The sequence below is a fragment of the Giraffa tippelskirchi genome, chromosome 10 (assembly GCF_054371585.1).
Source record: "Giraffa tippelskirchi isolate mGirTip1 chromosome 10, T2T-mGirTip1v1.2.pri, whole genome shotgun sequence".
In the NCBI taxonomy this organism is placed as follows: domain Eukaryota; kingdom Metazoa; phylum Chordata; class Mammalia; order Artiodactyla; family Giraffidae; genus Giraffa; species Giraffa tippelskirchi.
Window position 1 is genome coordinate 41637449 of NC_137284.1, and position 27507 is coordinate 41664955.

General features: G+C 40.8%; 1 protein-coding gene and 1 pseudogene across 1 annotated transcript; one reads left to right on the forward strand and one right to left on the reverse strand.

The window, feature by feature from the left end:
• Positions 1-27507, reverse strand: part of LOC145522433 (tripartite motif-containing protein 64-like) — a 94602-nt pseudogene that overhangs the window by 62468 nt on the left and 4627 nt on the right.
• Positions 15277-23919, forward strand: LOC145522733 (tripartite motif-containing protein 64-like). Its single transcript, XM_081531718.1, has 6 exons — positions 15277-15687; positions 16186-16281; positions 17183-17426; positions 18092-18101; positions 19426-19523; positions 23432-23919. The coding sequence occupies exons 1-6, from the start codon at positions 15277-15279 to the stop codon at positions 23917-23919; spliced, it is 1347 nt and encodes a 448-aa protein (XP_081387844.1).

The following is a 27507-nucleotide window of genomic DNA, read 5'->3' on the forward strand; positions in this document are numbered from 1 at the left end:
TAATGATTATAATTGGAACAAATCTTGCCCAGGAACCTGTTTCTCAAGACTCGTACCCCTGAGCCGTTGCCCAGTACCATTCTCCCCGGCTAATCTTGCGTCATATGATCTCAGGGTGTGTGCCTTGGGAAAGGGTCTGGTGGAACTCTTACAACCTTGAGCTCTTCTTTTTATCTATTCTCAGCAGCCAGCTGAGAAGTACATAAGGCCCCCGCTTAAACTAGTGAGGGAAGCACTCTCCTGCCTCCTCCAGTGACTTTGCTGGAAGTTTTTTCCAGCAAGCTTTCACTGTTACTTTAATAAACTTTATTGCACAAAGCGCTGAGTGACTGGGCCTGCGTCTTTTGGTCCCAGGCTGAATCCATGTCTCTGGAGGGCACGATCATGCACATGTTAGCAGTCTCAATGCTGAGCTACCATTCTCCTCAGCATTTACTGTTTGTAGTAGCTTTGATGATGGTCATTCTGACTGGTGGGATGTTAGATCTCACTGTAGCTTTGATTTGCCTTTCTCCAGTAAATATTGATGTCAAGAATCTTTTCATGTGTTGCTTGGCCATTTGCATGTTTTCTTTGAAGAAATGTCTATTTAGCCCATCTACACATATTTTAGTTTTTTTTTAAATTGAGCCACATGAACTCTTTATAAACTTTTGGAGACAAATCTCTTGTTGGCCTCATCTTTTTCAAATATTTTCTCCCATTCTGTGGGTTTTCTTTCTATTTTGTTTACAATTTCCTTTGCTGTGGAGAAGCTTTTGAGTTTAGTTAGATTACATTTGCTTATTTTTTAAAAAATTCCTTTACTCTTGGAGAAGGCTCACAAAAATATCTTCTTGTGATTTATGGTAAAGAGTGTTCTGTCTATGTTTTCATCCAAGAGTTTGATAGTATATGGTCTTACATTTAGGTCTTTAATCCATTTGACTTCATTTACATGTATCATACCAGTCAATCCTAAAGGAAATTAGCCCTGAATAGTACTCTTGCCTGGAAAATCCCATGCACGGAGGAGCCTGGTAGGCTGCAGTCCATGGGGTCACTAAGAGTCAGACACGACAGAGCAACTTCACTTCCACTTTTCACTTTCATGCATTGGAGAAGGAAATGGCAACCCACTCCAGTGTTCCTGCCTGGAGAATCCCAGGGACGGTGGAGCCTGCTGGGCTGCCATCTATGGGGTCGCACACGACTGAGGTGACTTAGCAGCAGCACCATTTATTGGAAGGACTGTTGTGGAAGCTGAAGCTCTAATACTTTAGCCACCTGATGCAAAGAGCCAACTCGCTGGAAAAGACCTTGATGCTGGGAAAGATTGAAGGCAAAAGGAGAAGGGAGAGGCAGAAGAGAAGGTTAGATAGTACCATCGACTCAATGGATATGAATTGGAGCAAACTCTGGGAGACAGCAGGGGACAGCGGAGCCTGGTGAGCTACAGTTTTTGGGGGGTTTCAAAGCGTTGGATACGACTTAGCGACTGAACAACAGTTAAAGAATGTTCTATTTCGAACAGTATTATGGACTCTATGGGAGAGGGCGAGGGCGGGATGATATGGGATAATGGCATTGGAGCATCTAAATGATCATATGTGAAACGAATCGGCAGTCCAGATTCGATGCATGATACAGGGTGCTCAGAGCTGTGCACCGGGATGACCCAGAGGGATGGGATGGGGAGGGATGTGGGAGGGGGGTTCTGGAAGGGGAAATCATGTACATCCATGGTGGATTCATGTCAATGTATGGCAAAACAAAACAATATTGTAAAGTTAAAAAATAGATAAATAAACTAATTAAAAAAAAAAAGAATGTTCTATTTCATATTTTCATGTGAAGCTATTGTGTTCTCCCAGAACGGCTTGTTGCACAAACTGTATTTCCTCCATTTAAAGAAATGAAGATATTTTAAAGTGGTAATTTAGGCTAATATATGTTTTGTGTGTGTGTAAGCTGTTATTTATTAATATTTTGAGACTAATACATCTATTGAGAACAATGATCACCAGAAAAAAAATGTGACTTCATATGCTAAAGATTATAAAAATAAAGATTAAAAAGCTGACGTCAGTCAAGTTCACATGAGGTGATTTAAGATACCAACCTTTCAGTTATTATCATTGTTAACATTTTCATATTATTGACACTGAAATTAGAAATGTTTACTAAAATGATGCATTTATTGAGGAACAGAGTGTATATTCCAGTCATTTTCAGAATAGGCAATCAAGTGTACTAAGCAGAAGAGAATATTTATGTTTTTATTGTTTTTATGCTAAATAGTATGTGGCCTTGTCATATATTTTTAGCTACATCTGAAATAAGGACAGCAAGAAGAGATCAACAAGGTTGGTTAGTTGGTTCTAAACAGAAGTTTTATTTGTCAGTGTAGCAGACCATCATGTAAGTTTATTCAGTTTATTTCATTCCTGAAAGTTTAAATATGGCCTTGATTGGTTTTAATTTGTTCTATATTACTGTTGCATTTGTTATGCATTGTACACATATATTTGTTATTTTTATAATTATTAACTTTTGAGAAAATAGATGAAAATTGTCTTAGAATAAATGTAATGCTGTTAGATAATATCAAAACAACTGAAAAGCAAGGGGTATGTGGACATGGTTTGTCAGAACATCCATTCAGAAGCATCCAAACAATACATTGATGAATTTTTCTCAAATATTTTTACTTTGAAAACTTAAGAGGTAGAGACTATAGTCCCCAAAACAGCCATGTAATAGTAAATTGCTGTCTATATGTTAAATAACATTAAAGAAAAATGGCACAAATAAATTTTCCAAAGTAATGAAAAATTAAATTTTATGTTCTCTTGAAGTAAACTGTCAAGATTTTGACATTGTCAGATTTCACAGAGTTCATGATATATCTATATATATATTTTTTACTTTTTCTACATGATTTAAGGAGTTTCCATATGCTATAGATATAATAATAGCTGTTGTTCTTCATAGAAGCACCAGTTTGAACTCCCTTTTGTATTCATTTCCTGTTTTCTTGGAGGAAAGAAAATGAAAAGACTCATTGTGTAGAGAGCCTCTACCTCTCAGGACACGGAAATTCCACATGCTGATCTGATACTTGCCCTTTCTGCAGTGGATAACGTTCTGACTCAGACAATGACCACTCACAATATAAGCCTTTCTGAGATGACGGCCATTGCCTGTCCAGACAACCCAGGGTGGAGAGACTCTTGAGGTGTGGGGAGCTCAGGCCTTCCACTTCCGGGAGGCAGTACTGAAAGGCGGATGGGACCAACTCCTCTGACTGGATTGTGGGAGTCTGTACAAACAGCTTGACAAGTGATACCGCCATCAGTATGGATTCTGAAGAAGCATTTCTTCAATTTTCTATGAAGGAGAACAATCGTTAATTTCTGCCCACCAACTCCCCATCCATAGTTCAGTTTGTGGAAAGGCCTCTGGGTAGGATTGGAGTGTTTCTGGATTATGACGATGGAACTGTGAGCTTCTATGATGTTTCCAAAGGATCCGTCATATGTAGTTTCCTTCCTTCCTCCTTCTCCTCCCATCTGGAGCTTTCGGTTCCCTTAGGTCTCCGTGAATTGTCAAGTTCTGTGACGGTTTATTTGATGACCTTCTTGTCTGAGGAAAATACAGCCATGAAACATTGCGTGAGGCTACAGGATGATACCTGATTGTCTCTGATGTCACTGTGATTTAATGGAACATTATGACTGTGTGTTTATTAAGTAGCATAATCAGGTTGAAAGGATAACTTTGTTAATTAAATTATCTATTAATAAAAACACTTGTGGAGCATTTCTCAAATATAATCAGTGGATATTTGGTTTACATATAACAGTTTTATTAGGATAAAAGTTGCATGCCATAAGTTTCATGTACTCTTTAAGAAATGTGTCTTCCTTGCAGAGTTGAGTCATATTTGAGTAGAAGAATGAAGTGGTATATATTGCAGCCTCATAAACTAAAGAAATAACTCAGTTTTTCTTCAAGAGTGATCTAGTTGTGTGTCTTTCTAGTTGAAAGACATTGTGAAATCCTTTCACTTTGTCAAACATTTAGACTTTCTCTAAACCCTAGTCATTCACCATATCATATCTCATCAACAGCTTATCCAGGAAGTTTTTCCTGAGTGTCCAGACCATCTTAGTTTCTATTAAATCACACTTTCTGGTTAGACACCATCTTATCATAATATTCAACAAAATTTCTTTAAATAACTAGGTGCATTTTACTAGGGTACTGCAAATTCTGAGAGTAAGCAAGGTCTTTGCCTTATTTACTTCTCTACTCCCACTATCCAGTTCATTACTTAGAATGTGGCACACAATAAATATAAGGTGAATGAAGAACCAAATACATAAGTGAAAGGGTTAAAACACTGAAATATTACTGTATATTTACTAAAGTTTTTGAAAATCTACCTAACATATTACACATAAAATACTAATGAATAATGTCAACAAGAGACAGGAAATTAATTTTCAGAGTCATAACAAAAAAAAATTTCATTAGCTTGAGATTTGAAATATCTATCATGTAATATTATTATATGGGGCTTCCCAGGTGGCACAGAGGTAAAAATTCCTCCTGCCAATGCAAGAAACACAAAAGGTGTGAGTTCAATCCTTGTTCAGGAAGATCCCCTGGAGAAGGAAATGGCAACCAGCTCTAGTACTCTTGCCTGGAAAATTCCATGGATGGGGTGCCGGCGGACTAGAGTCATTGGGGTCTCAAAGAGTCAGACATGACTGGGCCTGTGTTTGCATGCACGTGCACACACACACACGCATGTGCATGCACACACACACGGGCGCACACACACTGTACATTACCTCAGATAACGAAAGAGTCACTCGCGATGTCCCTTTGTTTGAAGATCTGAGATGTCTGCTGGCTTGGTCCTGATCATTCTGGTGTCAACAACACTCCACCACGATCTGCCTGGGGAGTTGAGTCATTTACTTCAGATCAATATTATTGGGAAGTGAATGTGACGGGCTGTTGCAACTGGGCTATGGGGTTTTGTAATGGTTCTTGATCCTGGGAGAATGACACGGTCCTTGACTCGGAGGGAAGTTTTCTGCTTCTTTGTATCAAAGAGAACAGTCAGTGCAGGCTATTACCCCCTCCCCACATTCACCTCAATCTGTCAGAAGGCCTCTGGGCCTGGTGGGGGTGTTCCTGGTTTCTGATGGTGGTGCTGTGAGTCTGCCTGTATGTCCAAGAGTTCCCTCATTTGTGGATGGTTCCTCCACTGCTTCTTCTCTTTTCCTCTCAAACCTTTTCTTTGCTCTGGACACCACTGATGAGGCAGAGGTCAAAACTCTGACCCCAGGGGTCAGGAATTCGAATAATGGAGATTGTTAATTTAGTGCCCACTTGACATTATATAACTTCACCTTCTTTTCTGAAATGTATGTTTTTAATGTAATATAACTATGTAAGTTTGTTTTCTTGAAATAAATATAATCTCCCTGGAAATACTGTGCAATTGTTATTCTGTCTTGTCTATTCATTTGATTTCTAAGATAGCTGGAGGTCAAAGCATATCATTTATGTTTCCCCAGCTTAATGGGTTAAAGTAAAAACACAGATTTTTTCCCACTGGCAGATTCAGAATTTTCATCTCCCTGCTATGCATCTCCAACATTATCTTCCTTCATCATGTCTATGTTTGAAAGTCATTAATTCACAGATTTTATTTTTAAAATTACTGACCAAATGAGATCATTTTTTTCGGATAGACTTGGCACATCTCATATTTTTTTTCTGTTTAAAGCTCACAGCCTAATATTGGCCATCCCATTTACTTTACCTATTAGAAGAAATGTGTATATGCGGTATGTACATACAAATTCTACACAATTAGCACAAATCTATCTGTATAAAATACATGTGTTTGAGTAAGTTACTAGAGGTAGCAGGTCATATATAAAAACATAATCTAGCAATGTATTTTTAAAGTAACTTATTTTTATTTTCTGCTGTAACCAGCACTGAAGCATCCCACGCCTCAAGTAGCAGGGAAACAAAGCAAGTGAACCAAGAGATAGCGAAGGCCAGTGCAGGCAACAAATGAGACTCAAACAAGGAGGCGGCGATTCCTCTTCCGTGTGAGCTCCCTGTGTCCCCCAAGCAGCGACAGGATCAGGCCTCAGCCCCTTTCCTCAGCCTCAGCTTCGGGGAGGGGGGAGCCCCAGGAGCCGAAAGTTCCAGATCACCAGGGAAAGCTGATGGAGGGGCGGCTGATGGAAATTCAGAAGAAAGCAAGGCCTTTAGCGTCCACCGACCCTCAGGTCACTGCCATTCCCTGTAAATTCCTCCCGATCTCTCCTCGGTTGCCATGGGCGACTGGAATCAGAGATCTGTGCCCATGTCCACCTCTGGGGACAGGAAAGGCGCAGAGTGTGAGCTCCGGTCCACGTCCCCGCCTGACAGCTGCTGAGCCGCACCCGCACCAGGTCGAGGCCCAGCCCGCTCCCCGCAGAAGCTGCAGCGGCTCCATCTGCCTTCTCTGCGGGAGGCTCCGGGAAACAAGCGTCACCTTGGCCTCTCCGCCGGGAACCCCTGAGGCCGCAGGGACGGCGGGACTCCCCCAGACACCACAGGTCGTCCACTTACTTTCAAAGCTGACTCAGCTAAAGGCATCCCACTCCCTGACCTCAGACTATACTAGTGATCAGAGCAGGGTACTGACCCAGAAACAGAAATGCAGATCAAGGAGACAGGACAGAAATCGCAGAGAAAACCCACACACCTATGGTAACCTTACTGTTGACAAAAAAGGCAACTATATATAGTGGAGCAGGCAGCCTCTTCAGTGGCAGATTTACAGAAAGATTGTGTAGTATACAGAGTTCTCATAGACCCAAGTTCTCCTACGATTAACACAACAGGTTAGTGTTGTAACATATTGTTGTAAGAGAGTTCAAGAAAAACATCTATTTCTGCTTTATTGACTATGCCAAAGCCTTTGACTGTGTGGATCACAATCAGTTCAGTTCAGTCACTCAGTAAAGTCCAACTCTTGGCGACTCCATGAACTGTAGCACGCCAGGCCCCCCTGTCCATCACCAACTACTGGAGTTTACCCAAACTCATGTCCGTTGAGTTGGTGATGCTATCCAACCATCTCATCCTCTATCGTCCCCTTCTCCTCCTGCCCTCAATCTTTCCCAGCATCAGGGTCTTTTCAAATGAGTCAGCTCTTTGCATCGGGTGGCCAAAGTATTGGAGTTTCAGCTTCAACATCAGTCCTTCCAATGAACATTCAGTACTGATTTCCTTTAGGATGGACTGGTTGGATCTCCTTGCAGTCCAAGGGACTCTCAAGAGTCTTCTCCAACACCACAGTTCAAAAGCATCAATTCGTTGGCGCTCAGCTTTCTTTATAGTCCAACTCTCACATCCATACGTGACTCCTGGAAAAACCTAATAGAGTAATGAAAATAAAACCAAAAATCTTGAAAGTATTAATAAATAGTACCTTCCTACCACAAGGTCCTAAATCAGCATATTTTCCCTCAATTTCACTTCTGGGTCTTTATTAGAAAAAAATCAGACTACGTGGAAAACATACATGCACTCCAATAGTCCTCATAGTGAATATGATCTCCTGTGTCTCTGAATCTGAAGTTATTCTGGGCTCCTTTTTCCTGCTGCCCTCTTTTGTTGCAGTGATGTGTTTTGAAGCCTTCAAGGTATAAACTGCTTAACATTTGCTATCTATGCTTTTAAGATTCAAATTCATAAACTTCTTCAAGCTTGTAGGCTAATTTTCCCCAGGTTGCAGGTAACAGAGGCAAGTGCCTCCGAGAGTCAGGACAGTGGAAGCAGACAGGCAAGAAGAAAAATTAGAAAGATTTTCTAAGAATGATACAGATTCCCCTGATGTTTCCGCCTGATTTATATAATATGAGAAGAAGTTCTGATGAACATGTTCAGGTTAATGTGTATTAGCAAACACTGATGAAGCCTGTGGCACCAAAAGAGGAACTCTTGCGGGAATCCTCACTGCAGTAATGAGTCAGTCTTGCTGTCCATGTGCGGGCCTGTGACCCCAAAGCTCATTTCAGGAGCCATCACTGGGTGATGGTCAGGCTCAGCCTCTTGCTGTGAACTGGCAGCAATACACAGGTCACAACTTTCCTGTGCCATGAAAAGTAATCAGAGAAACATAGCTATGATTTCCCTACCCTTTCTAATCTCAGAATTTTTACAGTATTTCCCAATTTCTTCTGTAGATTTGCTGATTGTGCTTGAGACTGATATTTTTCCAGTCAGAACTCCCAGAAAGTCATAGCCTGTTATTTTTTTCCCGAAAGAATCTAGGTGGAGGCTCTTCTATAAGAGACAATTTTATTGATAAAAAAGATTTTATTGGACTCTCCTTTGGTTTCCGAGGTGTAAAGTTCCTAACAGTACGAGACAGCGCCCTCTCCTGGTCTCCTGCCTCTATGTCATCTAAAAGTGAAAGTCACTCAGTCCTGTGCAACTCTTTGCCATCCATGGACTATACAGTCCATGGAGTTCTCCAGGCCAGAATACTGGACTTTCCCTTCTCCAGGGGATCTTCCCAACCCAGGGATCGAACTCAGGTCTCCCACATTGCAGGCGAATTCTTTGCCAGCTGAGTCACAAGGGAAGCCCAAGAATACTGGAGTGAGTAGCCTATCCCTTCTCGACCAGATCTTCCTGAGTCAGGAATTGAACTGGGATCCTGCATTGCAGGCGGATTCTTTACCAACTGAGCTATCAGGAAGCTCCTATGTCATCTAGGTTTTTGGTTTGTTTTTTTCTCCTGATGGCTCAATGGGTAAAGAATTCACATAAAACGTAACGCAGGGGACACATGAGACACGGGTTTGATCCCTAGGTTGGGAAGATCCCCTGGAGGAGGAAATGACAACCTACTCCAGTATTCTTGACTGAAAACTTCAACGGACAGAGAACCTTGCTGGGCTACAGTCCAAAGGATCCCAAAGGGTCAGACATGACTAAGGGCACGTGCACTGCGCACACCAAACAAGTTTCTGAGAAACTTTCTCAAATTTCCTAAACCCTTCCTCGGCGGTAAGTTTCTAACTCCAATATATCCGATTAATTCAAACTTCTCTCACTCTAAAGAATCTGTGGTCAAAATGGGAAGCTATTAAGTGACATGGAACTCGGAAATTAGGACAAAAATCTCTTAAATCTTACCATTAAAGAGCTGTAAATTCCTAGACAACCTGCTCAGGTTGGTGGTAGAAACGATACAGACAGGAAACTGAATGAGAGAGTGGAATTGTTGGAGGAAGAAAGGAAAGGGAGCAGCATGGTTTCAAATCTCACTCGACTCCTTTGATACAAATTCCTCTCATGTGTATATATACACACATACATATATACACACACACAAAAATATGCATATGTATATACATACACAAAAATGTGTATATATATGTGTGTGTGTCTCATATATATGTCTTTACATATTTCATTCTGATGAAGTCACACCATGGTTTACACTTGTTATCCATGAAGTTGTTTGTGTGGAAATAATTGAACTCCCCAAATATGATTTTTCATACCTTCATTTCATGAACAATATAATAGTCCTAATTTCATTGACTCATTTGGGCTCATCACCCACTAGATTTAGTTGTCTGTCTGAATTTGCCTGCATTTGCTCTGTGACACTTCTTCAGAAAGCAGAGTCCTTCAGATTCTATTTTTCAACACGGGACACTCAGTCTTCCCCACATACCACTGACTGTACTGTCTGAGATAGCCCTCTAGTCTCTGATAGGTATTCTCAACCTCATCTGAACTAAAATTCTTTCACATTTTATTCTTTGCAGTCAGTTCTGCATGAAATTTTTCCTTCAGAATATTTTTATTTGCTATTTTTTGTTTTGTTCTTCTGTTTAGGTTACACACTATTGTTTTTTCTCTTTATGTCTGTAACTCCAGACACAGTAGCTGTTGGTGGTTTTTCTCTAAGACTCTATACCTGTTCCTCAGTCCTTGCATATGACCTCATACCCTCTCATTCTATTATTCAATATATATGCACAGTGGAAATATTGATGCTAGGTTGTGGAGTTAATGATTATGTCATTGTTTTGTACAATACAAGATTGACTAAAAAATAATAGATAATTTGTGAAAGAAATATTATATTGTCTGTTAAGCTTGGGCAACTATCCCTTCAGATTTTCTTTATTATACTGTGTTTGCATTCTAGTCCTCAAAACATTTTTCTGTTTATTCAATGATGGGCCATGACACTTCACTCAGGGAAGGTTACTAGATGAGAAAATTTATTTATTTTAAAATTTTGATTGGGATATCCTTGATTTTCAAGGTTGTGTTAGTTTCTCTTGTACAGCCTGGTGAATCAATTATATAAATACATGCATCCACAGTTTTTTTAAAGATTTGTTTCCCATACAGGTCATTACAGAGTATAGAATAGAATTTCCAATGCTACACAGTAGATCCTTATTTATTACAGTTTTATGCATAGGAATGGGTGGATGATCATCCAGATCTCCACTTTATCCCTCCCATCCTCCACCCTGCTTCTTAGAGCCTGGTAACCTTAAGCTTGCTTTCTCCATCTGTGTCTTTCTTTTGTAAATAACCTCATTTGTACCATTATTTTAGATTCCACATTGGGTCAATATCACATGATATTTATCTTTCTTTTTCTGACTCTGTCGCTTCTCTCCTGAGTTCACCCTGGACAGAGAACCACTCTCGGGGCCTCGCACAGGAAGAAGCGGCGGGTGGCCAGGTGCAATGCCAGGGAACCTGCAGGGTTCAGGTGGCAGTGGAGCTCCTGAGAGCCTCGATGAGGCCGCAGCCCCGGAATCCCCACGGACACCCTCTGGCTCAGTGGTCCAGCACCCCTGTTTGCAGCAGTGATTCTCGCCAAAACCCGCACTTGGTGCCCGCGGATCTGAGTTCTTTTCTGACACTCGGGCCACGTCCATCGGAAGACAGTATCCTCAGGACGTCCCGGACTCCGGGGCCCCGTCAGGCACTTGTAGACGAAAAGATCTTCGGGTTCCCTGGAGCAGCCCGTTCAAGATCTGGGAATACAGCCGTTCTCCCATCACCACACGCGCGTCCTCCTAACTCCCTACTGGGCCAAAGGCGGGCTCTGAGCCCTGCGGCCACGCAGACTTGGCGTCCCTCCCGGAGCCCCCGGAGTGGGTGTCCGAGCACCTCCAGCTCAGCGCGCCCCCCTCGGGCGGGTCCCTCAGCTGTGGGGCCGGAATGCACTGACCACCAGGCCGGCCCGGGCTCAGACCCCGGCAGACCAGGTTCTCCTGAAAGACACGCTGCTCTCGGGGAAGGCAGGTCCCTGTGGAAGGAGGTGGCTCCATCAGTGGTGATGCCAGAAAAAGAACAGAGTCTAAGGTCTCCCTAGGACTCCAAATGCCCATCTCCAGGTGGAAACCTTGACCCTGAGTCGGGGTTGGAGCTGCCTGTCTCCAGCTCTGCAGGTCAGAGAGGCCTGAGGACTGCTTTTTGCTCTCCCTCCCGCTGCGGTGGCCACGGAATTCTGAGCTGTAGGAGTTCAAACTATGGAGCTGAAGACTTTATATAATATTTTTGATGCAATATTTTTCTGTAGCAACACTTAGATTTTTTCTAGATGTTTATGTTTTAAAGGAAAAATGAAGTATTGGTCATTTCGAAATATCACACTTGTATCATCCTCTGAAAGGCTCACATTGTGAATGGTAATTTTCTGACTGAGAATGTTATCCAAGGGAGAAAGAGAAAAATCAGGTCAGTTAATGACATTTTCATATCCTCAGAGAGAAAGTCTCTCTATTCAATGAGTTATTTCAGTTTCCCTCTCCTAGGAAAGACAGAGCACAAACCGCAGAGAGTTCAGACTGACTTTTCTAGGAAGAACAGAGGTTATCTCTACAGCATATACAAACACCTCCAATCACATAGAGAAAGTAAAACAAAAGCAAGAGAGGTATATTATAAGCTGTGAAGGCTGATTCAATGTCAGCCTCTTGATACTTTTGGGCTTCCCAGGAAGCTCAGTGGTAAAAAAATCTGCCTGCCCATGCTGCTGATGCAGGAGATTTGGATTCGATCTCTGGGTCAGGAAGATCCCCTGGAGAAGGAAATGGCAACCTCCTCCTGTGTTCTTACCTGGCAAATCCCATGGAGAGAGGAGCCTGGCGGGCTACAGTCCATGGAGTCACAGGGTCAGACACGACTGAGCATGCACGTGTTCTGTAATCTTGATGCTTTATTTCAGGACTCACCCAAAACATTATTTTATCTTTTAGTAGAAAGTTTATCTTGTGTCCCTTTTGTTAAACGCATGGAGCATGTAGATGGCACTTTGCTACCACGTGGATATTTATTGGGGGGAGGGGGTTCTCTACCTATTACATTTTCAAAGGTCCAAAACTTTGATAGGAATTCATCAATGAATACAGGAAACTTCAAAAAGGATGTTCTGGATAACCATGTTCACATATCTCTTGCCTTTCAGTTACTTGATATTGATCTAATATTTAGATTCCACATATGATCCTTACAATTATTTGGCCCAAGACAATTTTAATCTTTTTTGTCAATTATTCCTGATTTTACAAATAATAAATATTCTTTGTGCAATGAATAATAGGTTCAGTTATAATACAGAGAAAATTAAAAACCAGCAATGACACCTTTGGGAATATAAAATACTACCATATTATGTTTTCAAAATATAAACTATATCCAATTTAAACTTTCCCATTTTTCTCAAACATTATTTCAATTTTTTACTCATTGAACTTCATTCCCTTCCCCTATTCCATGTCAGGTAAGGCAAAGATCACTGTGTTTTAGAGAACAAGTGGGCTTGCTGTGATGGAAGAAGCTGAGTCACTGCTACTCCTAGAAGGAAAACCACAGGTCCTGTTCTCACTTGTGAGCTTCCTAGGTGGCATTAGTTGTAAAGAACCTGCGGATGCAGGAGACATAAGAGCTGAGGGTTCGATCCCTTGGTTGGGAAGATCCCCTGGAGGAGGGCATGGCCATCCATTCCAGTATTCTTGCCTAGAAAATCCCACAGACAGAAGAGTCTGGTGGGCGATGGTCCGTGGGGTCACAAAGAGTCTGACACAACTGAAGAGACTTAGCATGCACGCATTCTCACTTGTTACTGGTGAGATTACTGGTTGCTGCAATTAGGGCTATGGTATAGTTCGTGAAAGCCACATATGAAATTCAATCCTAGGGAATTCAGTTATTTAAACAACAACTTCTGGCTGTCTTGCCCAGAGCAGTATGTGGTATTTTGGGGGAGCTTGAGTATCTTGGTTGAAAAATAGAATGTGAGGGACTCCTCATTCTGAAGAAATATCACCGAATGAATGCAGGCAAATTCAGAAAGGCAAGTGAATCTAGTGGGTGATAGGTCTAGATGAGTAGGTGCTATTAAAACTATAATATAGTTCATTAAATGCAGATGTGAAATTCATACTTGGATAGTTTATTCCAAAGCAAAAACTTCATGAATTACAAATGTAAATTCATGGTTAAACTTTTATCAGAGGTTGGATTGTGGCAATTGAATCAAGTAGGTTTCAAATGTTTGAATTCAATCATTGGTATCCTGATGTGTTTTCAAGTCTGCAAAATCTAATCATGTGCACCTATACCTTTTCACGGAGTTGATAACCCTATCACTTGGAAGAAATGGGCGTGGTCATTGGAGAATATGAAGCATCCAGCAAGAACCAAGCTCAATCTTCTCTGGAGCCCAGAGCTCTGGTGTTTGGAGTTGGCTGAGCTGTGAAGACTTTTGAAAGTTTCTGCCATCAGCAGTGGAGCACCTAAATCCTGAACTGAATTTGAGAGTTACCTACTGAAAAAGAGTGGAAAATTTTATTAACTACAACCAAAGGTGAGTTCTGATCAAGGTACAATGAAATTCTGATATGTTCAGTTAAAAATAAAACTTTAATGGCAGTCCTGGTCACAAAAGCTAGTTGTATTTATTCTGTCAGTACTATCTATGTTTGAGCACTTCCTCACGCGTTGATTCCATGTGGGATTTGCAGACAAGTAACTTATTTTTACCCACACTATATCAAGTAACCTCCTTATAAAATGTGGGTAAAAATAGAAAATTAGTAAATATTGTTGAGATGATTAAAGCAGTTAATCCATAGAAAAGGATTTAATTCAATGCTTTGAAATACTAGGCAACACATATTAAGTTATCTTATTATTGTTTCAATATTATCATGGTCATGATGTTATCAGTTTACAAATGATTATATACATGCTGACTATTGTTTCCTGATTATTGTGGTACTTGAACATTCAGCAGTTCAAAATATGACATGCTCTGATGATATGAACCAACTCCAGGAAAACTTGATTTCCTGAACTAGAAGTGACTTTTTTTTTTCTCCTTCTTGTCCTGAAAGAAGCAGTTTTGTTATTTAAATTGGAAGCAAGCTCTGAACTCTTTAGGGTTAAGACATCAGATTAAAGCCAACATTGATTATATGAAGTTTAAATTCTTTGTAAACAAATTTCTTTGTCTTTAGAAAAACGCTTCAGTCACTTTGATGACAGAAGGAACTAAAGTCTTGAGGAGAGAAACTAAGGGTGTGCTAGTGTGGGTTCCAGTCAGGGAGTCATGGAGATCGAGAGAGAGAGATAGACTGAGGTTCTGTGTGTGCTTCTGTCAGACTCAGCTAATAAAGTAACTCTGAAGTCATCCCAACATTTACCCTCCATTCTAATCATTAAGGGGCTTCCCAGGTGGTAAAGAATCCACCTGCCAATGCAGAAGCTGCAGGAAACACGGGTTCAGCTGCTGAGTTGGGAAGATCCCTTGGAGAAGCAAATGGCAACCCTTTCCAGGATTCTTGCCTGGGAAATCCCAAGGGCAGACGAGCCCGGTGGGCTACAGTCCATGGCATAGCAACAAGTCAGACAAGACTGAGCACACTCACAGTAATCTTTAAGCTTCTCCATGGATTAATAATTTTAGTATGATTGAAATCCTGGTTTATTTTAAACAGAAAAGTTGCTAAGGACTCTTTTATTGTATTTCATCTTTTGTAAAAGAGTTAAAATCCAAGGTGTATATAGTCACCATTTCTAGGTTTGTTCTGGGGAGGTAAACAAATAGGGAAATTAGAGTTCAAGACAGGACTTTGTCCAAAGGATTCATTTTTCCTGATGAGGGCAGAAGAAAGACTTTTTCTCTTACCCTCTCTTATTCTTTCTTTAATTTTCAGAAACATGGATTCAGAGACACTGCAGGTCTTCCAGAAGGAACTCACCTGCTCCATCTGCATGAGCTACTTCCTGGACCCCATCACCATAGACTGTGGGCACAGCTTCTGCCGTCCCTGTCTGAGCCTTTGCTGGGAAGAAGGCCAGACTCCAAGGAGCTGCCCTGAGTGCAGGGGAATAGCAGAGAGGCCCGATTTCAAAACCAATGTTGTCCTCAAGAGGCTGGCTTCCCTTGCCAGACAGGCCAGAGCCGACCACGACCACAGCTCTGAGGAGCAGATCTGTGTGACACACCAGGAAGCCAAAGGCCTCTTCTGTGAGGCTGAGCAGAGCCTGCTCTGTGGGCCCTGCTCTGAACACCCCGAGCACGCAGCTCACAGCCACAGTCCGATACACAGGGCTGCTGAGGAGTCCCGGGTAGGTGATGCCTCTAGAGCAGTTTGGGATCTAGAGGCTCCTAAGTCAGAGAGGAAGTCGAGGATGCTATGACGGTGATGGGATGGAGATAGTGGAGGTGGGATTTCTGAATGTGGATCCTCACCTATAATGTGTCCTCTCAGGGTTGTTGCCAATTGTCCACATGCGTGAAAATGCAGCATCGTGGGGCGGATGGCACCAGGGCCACAGGCTTCTGATGGGAGCCTGAGGCTTTCCTACTTGGGTTGTTAGAGTCTGAGTCTCAGTATCTTGGAAAATGGATTCCATTACATGTAAAGTTCCCCCAGTTCTCTAGTATACAGTTCTATTCCTTGCTATTCAAATATTGGCATCACATTAAATTAATGTGGAAAAATCTGACCACAGCATCCTAACTCAAGGTTTCTGTGTAACTAATAAATGCCTTTGCTCATAAATAAGTGGATTAAATTTATGGTGTCATCTTCTGTGTCACTAAATCCCATGGGTATTTTGCAGGAGAAACTCCTGAAGAGAATGAGCTCCTTATGGAAAATGAGAGAAGAAATAAAAATCAATGTGAAACAGGAAGCTACCACAACTCAGTCCTTTAAGGTAAGAATAAAAATGTTCCTATTTATTTGTATAAATATTGGTATAATTTTAGCTTAGATTCTTTTAAGTCAATGTAAGTTCCTGTTAAAGGCTACTGGTCTCTTCCCTGGAGGAGTGGTTTCAAATGACTGATTAGTAATTGAAATTAGAACAGGCTAATATATGCTAGTTCAAAGAATGCTACTATATTGGAAGACCAAGCCATGAAATGTATTCCAAGGCCAAACTTTGAAGACTGGATAAACCCTTTCAGACATGGAGTATAAGACACATTGCACTAAGTGTGACTGTGAAGGAGGAGAGAGGAACAGAGTCATACCTAGAGGGAAAATGATGGCTCAGGGTAAAGAATTTGCCTGCAATGCAGGAGCCACAACAGACATGGATTACATCCCTGGTTTGGGAAGGTCCCCTGGAGGAGGAAATGGCAGCCCACTCCAGTATTCCTGCCTGGAGAATCCCATGGATAGAGGAGCCTCGCGAGCGTCAATCCACAAGGTCACAAAGAGTTGGGCATGACTGAAGAGACTCAGCATGCAGGAAAAAAAATAAATACATATATACAAAATGGGGATTACTTCATGAAAGAATACTTAGAAGAATCAGAGAAAGGAACAAGAGAAAGACAAGACTCAGGTCGGAGAAGAAATAATAGATAGAGTAAGAACCCGGAAGAATCCTCCCTGGGAGGCAGTCTGGGATCACTCTGACTTTATTTAAACAGAGAAAAAGATTAGGAATTCAGAGAAAGCATGGGCAATAAGGATCAGAAAATATTCACGACTGTTTGATGCATGTGGTAGTTTTTCAGGAACTTCCTTGATGACACAAAGGAAATAATATTTGAAGTTTTCTTTTGAATGTGAACATAAGTAATGCTTTGGATCCACTATTTCTGCAGGACTATGTGGCCGTAAGGAAGGTGATGATCAAGCTTGAATATCAGAGGATGCTTCTGTTGCTCCGGGAGGAGGAGCAAATGCATCTGGAGGCCCTGGAGAAGGAAGCCAAGGAGATTTGTGAACAACTCAAGGAGAGTGTGTTCAGAATGACTCAACAGGGAGAAAGTCTGAAACAAATGTACAGAGAGCTGACCGAGATGTGTCACAAGCCAGACATGGAGCTGCTCCAGGTGAGAAAGGAGGGTCCCTCTTCAGAGAGAGAAACACTCTTCTAGACGAGCTGCTGTGACACTGAGATATTACCTATCCATACCAATGACAACACAATCAGCAAGATGCTGTGACCAGGGGAAAGTTAATTTTCTTGGAGTAAATCTCAGTATACATCCCCCTAAACCCTTGCCACTCTCTGTTATCCACAATTCCTGAAGACACTGAGGTACTTTCTGTCGTACAGGCAAGATATTTAGAACTGGTATCCATTTTAATGCAATCTGTAGTTCTTTTTTATGCAATTGTTCGGTTTACTTTAATTGTTACCATAAATGGTGAGATCACTTCCTGAAGACAGCAGTGGGCAGTGAGTGACACTGGAAACCTAGATGTTGCTGCAGCATTGTGCAGACCATTCCTGCCCCTCTCCCCTCTAATGAGACCTGAGGAGTCCTATCATGTTTTAGATTATGAGCTGTTATGAAGATTGCTTCTGAGTGTTACTTAGAAGAGATTTAGAAAACCATGTCTTATTATGAAACAGGAATAGGAAAGGAGATGGAAAAGTACAGAACTCTAATGTTTAACATGATATTTTTTTTTTTTTCCCTTTGCAGGGCTTGGAAAATGTGCTGGAAACGTGAGTATACACTAATGATTTTTCATTCTGAAACATTTTTGTCTTTTTGTTGAAGTGGACCCACAGTTCTTGCTTGGGACCTGGGATTGATTTCAGGTCCTCTCCCATATCTAAATCCCAGGATACAGGATCCTTTATACATAATGCGATAGTATTAGTAGATAACTAATATGCATGCTCCTGTAAATTTTGTCATCTCTAGGCAACTTTACAACTAATATATACAGTGTAAAGTAAATGCTACATAAGTCATTCCCGGGTATGAGGCATTTTCAATTTTTACATTTTTGGAAGTTTATGGAATTTTTTGTGAATTTTTTCCACTCAGAACAAAGGCAAAGGGGAGGGAAGTTTACACTGGGAATTTGGAATTGACTGGTACACACTGTATATGAAATATAGTTAGAATAGTAGCTCTGATCCTTTTATAAAATAAACAAATAAATAAGCAAATAAATAGCCCAGAATGTACAGATTGAATCCACGTGTGCATCCACAGGTACAGAACCCTAGCATATGGATTACCAACACTCTCTTTTTGGCTATTTTCTATTTTATTTCAAAAGAATTTCAAGGGCTTCTGACCTTTAGTCTCAGTAGTTTCCTTTTCATTTGACTGAAATCAAATATACTTGAGAATCTCCTGGCATTCTGGGCTTTGTTCCACCCACTCGACCTATTCTCTCCAGCCTCACCATCATTAAAATTAGTGAAGGGATTTTTCTAAGACATCACAGAGGAAACACCTACCCTAGTCAATTGGAAGGTGAAAAGGGCATGAAAGAGGCACAATCCCCACCATGAGAAGAGAGACTGTGATTTTGTTAATGCTGAGTAGCAGTGATTCAGCCTATTCCATCACAGCAAGCCCCCTGCAGGCAAGACTTCACAGGGAGCAGCTTTCTGCTGCCCCCTGGGAAGTGAGACGTTCAGGACTAGGGCAGCCAGGCTGGGCCTGGGTCACTTTGCTGGACTGACAAGAGTAAACATATCTGGTCAGTGAGCACTTCCGTTTAGACACGGAATGCATCCTTGATGACTACTTTGTGTGTGAAGTCTCAAAGGCTTAGCCTGAATTTCTTGCTGTCTATAAAATGCCCAGGATCTTTGAATTGATGGAATTGAGGAAGGGAATGAAGTTTAGTGAGTGCAAATTTGGAATATTGTCTGAGAAAAATGGGGAAGATGAAATTTGATGTAATTTATATTTAGTAAAATATATGGCAACATTTTTATATTCTCAAATGAGTAGAAAATATAGTATATGCAAATTACCAAAAGTTGGAGAATCCTGAGAGCATATCGGATCCTGGAGTGAAGTCTGCTGATTTGCAATGCTCATGTGATTAGCCATTGGTCTTGACATGGAACTGGTATCCTTTGTTACAGGACTGACTTGGGAAAGATGCAGAAGCCTCAGCCCATGAACCCAGAGCTCCCTTCCTGGCCTGTCTCTGGATTCCTACACATGCTGAACAACTTCAGAGGTAAGAGTCAGCCTTTTGGTGATCAGGACTACATTTCTTTAGAGCTTCTTGGGAACAACTCTTCTTTCATTTTTGTTGTTTCTTTTTTCTTTTTTGGATATGAAGGTGGTGCATAAATTCCTGAAGTTGTTAACATCTTTTCTACCTCTGTCAGTTCAGTTCAGTCGCTTAGTCTTGTCTAACTGTTTTGCAATCCCATGGACTACAGCATGCCAGGCTTCCTGTCTATCACCAACTCCAAAAGTTTACTCAAACTCATGTCCATTGAGCCAATGTTGCCACCCAACCATCTCATCCTCTGTCGTTCCCTTCTCCTCCCATCTTCAGTTTTTCCCAGCATCAGGGTCTTTTCAAATGAGTGAGTTCATTGCATTAGGTGCGAAAGTATTGGAGTTTCAACTTCAGCATCCATCCTTCCAATGAATATTCAGGACTGATTTCCTCTAGATGTACTGATTGGATCTCCTTGCTGTCCAAGGGACTCTCAAGAGTCTTCGCAAACACGACAGTTCAAAAGCATCAATTCTACAGTGCTCAGCTTTCTTTATAGTCCAACTCTCATATCCGTACATGACTACTGGAGAAACTATAGCTTTGACTAGATGTATCTTTGGTAGGAAAGTAATGTCTCTGCCTTTTAAAATGCTGTCTAGGTTGGTCATAACTTTTCTTCCAAGGAGCAAGCATCTTTTAATTACATGGCTGCAGTCACCATCTGCAGTGATTTTGGACCACACCCCCGCCCCCCCACAGAATAGTCTATCACTGTTTCATTGTTTCCCCATCTATTTGCTATGAGGTGATGGGACCAGATGCCATGATCTTAGTTTTCTGAATGTTGAGTTTTAAGCCAACTTTTTCACTCTCTTCCTTCACTTTCATCAAGAGGCTCTTTAGTTCTTCTCCGCTTTCTGCCATAAGTGTGGTGTCATCTGCATATCTGAGGTTATTTCTATTTCTCCCAACAGTCTGAATTCCAGCTTGTGCTTCATCCAGTCCAGCATTTCTCATGATGTACTCTGAATTTAAGTTAGATAAGCAGGGTGATAATATATAGCCTTGACTTATGCCTTTCTGAATTTGGAAACATTCTGTTATTCCATGTCCAATTCTCACTGTTGCTTCCTGACCTGCATGCAGATTTCTCAGGAGATAGGTCAAGTGGTCTGGTATTCCCTTCTTTTGAAGAATTTTCCACAGTTTGTTGTGATCCACACAGTCAAAGGCTTTGGTGTAGTCAGTGAAGCAGAAATAGATGTTTTCCTGGAACTCTCTTGTTTTTTCAATGATCCAGCAGATGTTGTTAATTTGATCTCTGGTTCCTCTGCCTTTTCTACATTCAGGTTGAACATCTGCAATTTCAGCATTCATGGACTGTTGAAGCCTGGCTTAAAGAATTTTGAGCACTAATTTACTAGCATGTGAGATGAGTGCAGTTGTGCAGTAGTTTGAGCATTCTTTGGCATTGCCTTTCTTTGTGATTGGAATGAAAACTGACCTTTTCCAGTCCTGTGGCCACTGCTGAGTTTTCCAAATTTGCTGGCATATTGAGTGCAGCACTTTCACAGCATCATCTTTTAGGATGTGAAATAGCTCAACTGGAATTCCATCACCTCCACTAACTTTGCTTGTTTGTAGTGATGCTTCCTAAAGCCCACTTGATTTTGCATTCCACGATGTCTGGCTCCAGGTGAGTGATCACACCATTGTGGTTATCCGGGTCATGAAGATCTTTTTTGTATAGTTCTTCTGTGTATTCTTGCATCCTCTTCTTAATATCTTCTCCTTCTGTTCAGGCCATACCATTTCTGTGCTTTATTGAGCCCATCTTTGCATGCAATGCTTCCTTGATATCTCTAATTTTCTTGAAGAGATCTCTAGTCTTTCCCATTATAATGTTTTCCTCTATTTCTTTGCACTGATCACTGAGGAAGGCTTTCTTATCTCTTCTTGCTATTCTTTGGAACTCTACATTGAAATGGGTATATCTTTCCTTTTTTCCTTTACCTTTAGGTACTCTTCTTTTCACCATTAATTATAAAGCCTCCTCAGACAACCATATACCTTTTTGGGTTTCTTTTTTTGGGGATGGTCTTGATCACTGCCTCCTCTACAATGTCGTAAACCTCTGTCCATAGTTCTTCAGGCATTCTCTCTATCAGATCTGAACCCCTGAATCTATTTGTCACTTCCATTGTATAATCATAAGGGACTGGATTTAGGTCATACCTGAATGGTCTAGTGGTTTTTCCTACTTTCTTCAATTTAAGTCTGAATTTGGCAATAGGGAGTTCATGGTCTGAGGCACAGTCAGCTCCAAGTCTTGTTTTTGCTGACTGAATAAAGCTTCTCCATCATTGGCTGCAAAGAATATAATCAATCTGATTTTGGTATTGACCATCTGGTGATCCATGTATAGAATCTTCTCACTTGTTGTTGGAAGAGGGTGTTTGCTATGACCAGTGTGTTCTCTTGGCAAAACTCCATTAGCCTTTGCCCTGCTTCATTCTGTACTCCAAGGGCAAATTTGCCTGTTACTCCAGAGATGGCTTGGTTTCCTATTTTTGAATTCCAGTCCCCTATAATGAAAAGGACATCTTTTTTGGGTATTAATTCTAGAAGGTCTTCTAGGTTTTCATGACCATTCAAATTCAGTTTCTACAGCATTACTGGTTGAGGCATAGACTTGGATTACTGTGATATTGAATAGTTTGCCTTGGAAATGAACAGATCATTCTGTCATTTCTGAGACTGCATCCAAGTACTGCATTTCAGACTTTTTTGTTGCCTCTATAGTCAGATTATATACACCAAGTCTGATTTGCCACCTGTAATTTCCTGAAAATGCAAGACCATATATATATACACATACACATATATTTAAATATATCTGACACAGTTTGAGCAAAGGAGAGTGACCAGGGTATTACTGTGATTATAAAGAGACAGAATATTTAGTTCTGTGAGTGACCATCAATATGTTGTTTACTCAGTTTATTTCACTCTTGAGCTTAAATCCATCATTGCTGCTTTTAATTTACGGTATAAGCTTCCCTGGAGACTCAGATAATAAAGAGTCTGCCTGCAATGCAGGAGACCCAGGTTTGAGCCCTGGGTCAGGAAGATCCCTGGAGAAAGGAATGGCAATCCACTGCAGTATTCTTGCCTGGAGAATTCCATGGACAGAGGAGCCTGGCAGGCTACGTACAGTCCACGGGGTCCAAAATAGACAAACAGGACTGAGAGACTAACATTTTCACTTTCACTCCATTATAACTACATTTATTACACATCGTGCAAAGAATATTTATTATTTCTAAAATTAGGAATAAATGACAGAAAAACTGAAATGGGCTTTGGCAGAAGAATTGTAATGCTCTCAATCTCAGGACATCTTTAAAGCAAGGGATGCATGAACACTGTTAGTCAGAACAACTTTTTTGAAGCTTCCAAATTATTCATAGATGGATTTCTATCAATTCTTTTGACCTTTGAAAATGTAATAGGTAGAGATTATACCCCCATAAATATCCACGTGATAACAAAGTGCCATCTGCAGTTTCCATAGTATTAAGTACAAAGGACACAAGAAATGTTTTCTAATATAAGAATAAATGATTTTATGTGAGTACTAAAATAAACTATGAAGAGATTGACATAAGTCAGACTTCACCCAGTTCATGATATATGTCTTTTTAAAATTTTCTCTTTGATTTGATGTACTTCTGTGTGCCACAGAGATAGTAATAACTTTTATTCTTCAGAGAAGAATCACTCTAACTCCTTTTGCTGTCTTTGTTTTGATTTCCTTGGAGGAGGAAAATTAAAAAGCTTATTGTGTAGAGAGGCTCTGCCTCTCAGAGACATGGAAATTCAACTGGCTTACACAATTTTTACTCTTTCTGCAGTGAATAATATTCTGACTCATATAACGACCGTTCACCATGCGATCCTCGATGATGCAAGTGTGCTGTTTGAGGATGACCACCCCGGCGCGTCCAGACAGCCCCTGCAGGGGCCATGTGTTGTGTCCTGGGGAGCTCGGGCCTTCACCTCCGGGAGGCATTACTGGGAGGTGGATGTGGCACAGTCCTCCAGCTGGGTTCTGGGAGTCTGTAAAAGCATCTTCACAAGTGATACCAGTATCAGTATTGGTGCTGAAGAAGCATTTTTTCTGTGTTCTACAAAGGTGAACAGTCAGTATATTCTGTCCACCACCTCCCCACCCTTAGTTCAGTTTGTGAAAAGGCCTCCGGGTAGGATTGGAGTGTTTTTGGATTATGACAGTGGAACTGTGAGCTTCTATGATGTTTTCAGAAGTTCCCTTATATATAGTTCCCTTCCTTCCCCCTTCTCCTCCCCTCTGATACCTTTCCTGTGCCTTAAATCTCCATGAATTGTCCATTTCTCCAACCATTGTCCATTTCTCGGACCATTTGTTGGAGCTTCTTCTCTGGGGATATGGCTACCCTTAACTTCATATGAGGGCACAGGATACCTGACTGTGTCCAGCAGTGCATTCTTATTCAATGTAACATACTGACTGTATGTTTACAAAATGACATAAACGTTTTGTATGTATAAATCTTTTAAATAAATTTTTAATAAACATTTATTATGGAGTATTTCACAGAAAATAGTCAATGGCTTTTCTTTTTAAAATAAAGATTATATTAAACTAAATTTTATGTACCATAAAAGTCACTGCCTTTAAACTACATAATCAATGGTTTTTAGAAATATACAAAATTGTGAAATCAGGACTCTCTCATTGCGGGACATATCAGTGACTTCCCAAAGCAGCCAATATCCATTAACATTTTCACACTCTCAGCATATGCCATCTCATCACACTCTTCAATAAACTTTTCTCAAGGTAGAAGATATTTTTACTATTGAGGGAAATAGAGTTCAGACAGTTCTTATCTTATTTCATATTATTGTTACATTCCCACTCTCCGTGCAGTACTCAGAACAGAACACATAGGAGTGTTAGGTGAATCAGTGAAGGAATACATGAATTAAAGAATTCATATAGACAAAAGCCCCAGATAATCATGATGGTGTGATCACTCACCTAGAGCCAGACATGCTGGAATGTGAAGTCAAGTGGGCTGTAGGAAGTATCACTACAACAAAGCTAGTGGAGGTGATGGAATTCCAGTTGAGCTATTTCAAATCCTAAAAGATGATGCTGTGAATGTGCTGCGCTAAATATGTCAGCAAATTTGGAAAACTCAGCAGAGACCACAGGACTGGAAAAGTCAGTTTTCATTCCAATCCCAAAGAAAGGCAGTGCCAAAGAATGCTCAAATTAGCACAGTTGCACTCATCTCACACACTAGTAAAGTAATGCTCAAAATTCTCCAAGCCAGGCTTTAGTGATACATGAACCATGAACTTCCAGATGTTCAAGTGGTTTTAGAAAAGGCAGAGGAACAAGAGATCAAATTGCTAACATTCACTGGATCATTGAAAAAGTGAGAGAATTCCAGAAAAACATCTATTTCTTCTTTATTGACCATGTCAAAGCCTTTGACTTTGTGGATCACAATAAACGGTGGAAAATTCTGAAAGAGATTGGAATACCAGACCACCTGATCTGTCTCTTGAGAAACAGGTATGCAGGTCACGAAGCAACAGTTAGAACTGGACATGGAACAACAGACTGGTTCCACATAGGAAAAGGAGTACATCAAGGTTGTATATTGTCACCCTGCTTACTTAACTTATATGCAGCGTACACCATGAGAAATGCTGGGCTGGAGGAAGCACAAGATTGCCGGGAGAAATATCAGTAACCTCAGGTATGCAGATGACACCACTCTTATGGCAGAAAATGAAGAACTGAAGAGCCTCTTGATGAAAGTGAAAGAAGAGAGTGGAAAAGTTGGCTTAAAGCTCAACATTCAGAAAACTAAGATCATGATATCTGGTCCCATCACTTTGTGGCAAATAGATGAGGAAACAGTGGAAACAGTGGCTGACATTATTTTTTGGGGTTCCAAAATCACTGCAGATGGTGATTGAAGCCATGAAATTAAAAGATGCTTACTCCTTGGAAGGAAAGTTATGACCAACCTAGATAGCATATTAAAAAGCAGAGACATTACTTTGCCAACAGAGATCCTTCTAGTCAAGGCTATGGTTTTTCCAGTAGTCATGTATGGATGTGAGAGTTGGATGGTGAAGAAAGCTGAGCGCCGCAGAATTGATGTTTTTGAACTGTGGTGTTGGAGAAGACTCTTGAGAGTCCCTTGGACTGCAAGGAGATCCAACGAGTCCGACCTAAAGCAGATCAATCCTGGATGTTCATTGGAAGGACTGATATTGAAGCTGAAACTCCAAAACTTTGGCCACCTGATGTGAAAAGCTGACTCATTTGCAAAGACCCTGATGCTGGGAATGATTGAGGGCAGGAGGAGAAGGAGATGACAGCACATGAGATGGTTGGATGGCATCACCAACTCAATGGACATGAGTTTGAGTAAGCTCCTGGAGTTGGTGATGGACATGTAGGCCTGGTGTGCTGCAGTTCACGGGGTTCCAAAGGGTAGAACACGACTGAGCAACTGAACTGAATACTTCACACCAAACTATAAACTATTTTTTTAAGAAACGCTCTAAAATTTCTTGTAATAATCATTGAACCCCAATATATGCCATTAACTCGCAAGGCTCTAACTCTACAGAGTTTGTGCTAAAAAGGGAAGATGACAGTGAAAGTTTCTCAGTCATATCTGACTCTTTGCAACCAAATAAATGATATAACACGTCCCTGGGATTCTCCTGGAAAGAATACTGGAGTGGATAGCCATTCCCTTCTCCAGGGGATCTTCCCAACCCAGGGATAGAACCCAGGTCTCCAGGTCTCCCACACTGCAGGAGGATTCTTTACCAGCTCAGCCACCAGGGATGCCAAAATGGGAAGATATTAAGTGAAATAATATCTGGGACTCAAGAGAAAAATCTCTTAAATTTTTCCATTAAGGTGCTGACACTTCCTGGACACTCTGCTCAGGCTGATGTTGGGAATGGAACATGTAGGAATATGGATGACATAATGAGATTGTTGGAAGATGGAGAAGGTCCAGCATGGTTTCAGATTCCATGTGTATCATTTATATACAAATTCCTCATATATATATATATAAAATGAATACATATATTTTAATACATATATATATACATATTTCAATATATATTGCACCTATTTTTAATTGTATACCAAAGATTTGTGTTTTTATAAGAAAATTCATAAAGAAGAAGGAAATTATGGGAAGGATTATCCTGATATTTCTGAGAGAAGGATTGTTAGTCACTGGACTATATTGTTTATGGTCACATTTACCCAAATACTTGTGATCAATCTGTCAGATTTCTATCAGTCAGTGGTCCACTAGAGAAGGATAAGCAGAAAACAAGGGAGAGAATTCACATTTATAAAGAACAACTTCATGTGATGATTGTGGAAACTGGCTGAGCAAGTCTAAGAACAGTGAGCAATTACTCAAGGAGGGAGACTGCAAGCAAGCTGGAAGCTAACTTGTTCAGGACAAAGATGTTATCCACAGGCTGCTGTGGCAACAGGAGTCATGTAGATTCACTTGCTGTTTGGAATTTTATTCAAGGAGTCTCATACCTTTCTTTAAAGGCCTCCTGTTGATTACATTAGATGTACCTGGATAGGCACCCTAGTTGAATTTATGTCTATAAAATCCCTTCATAGCAGCACTTTGTCTAATAGCACTTGAATATCTGCAAGAGACGTGTGTGTCCAGAAGTGGTTAGTGTGTTCTGAAATCCCTGCAGTTTACCATAGCCAGTCTGACACACCACACATACATGTCGAGGTCACATGCTGTTTAGCATAAAAACATAAATATTCTCTCATTTTTGGTGTTCTACAAATGGTTGCCTACCCAGAAAATGACTTGAATATGCACTCTGTTTCTCAATAAATGCAGCATTTTAGCAAACATTT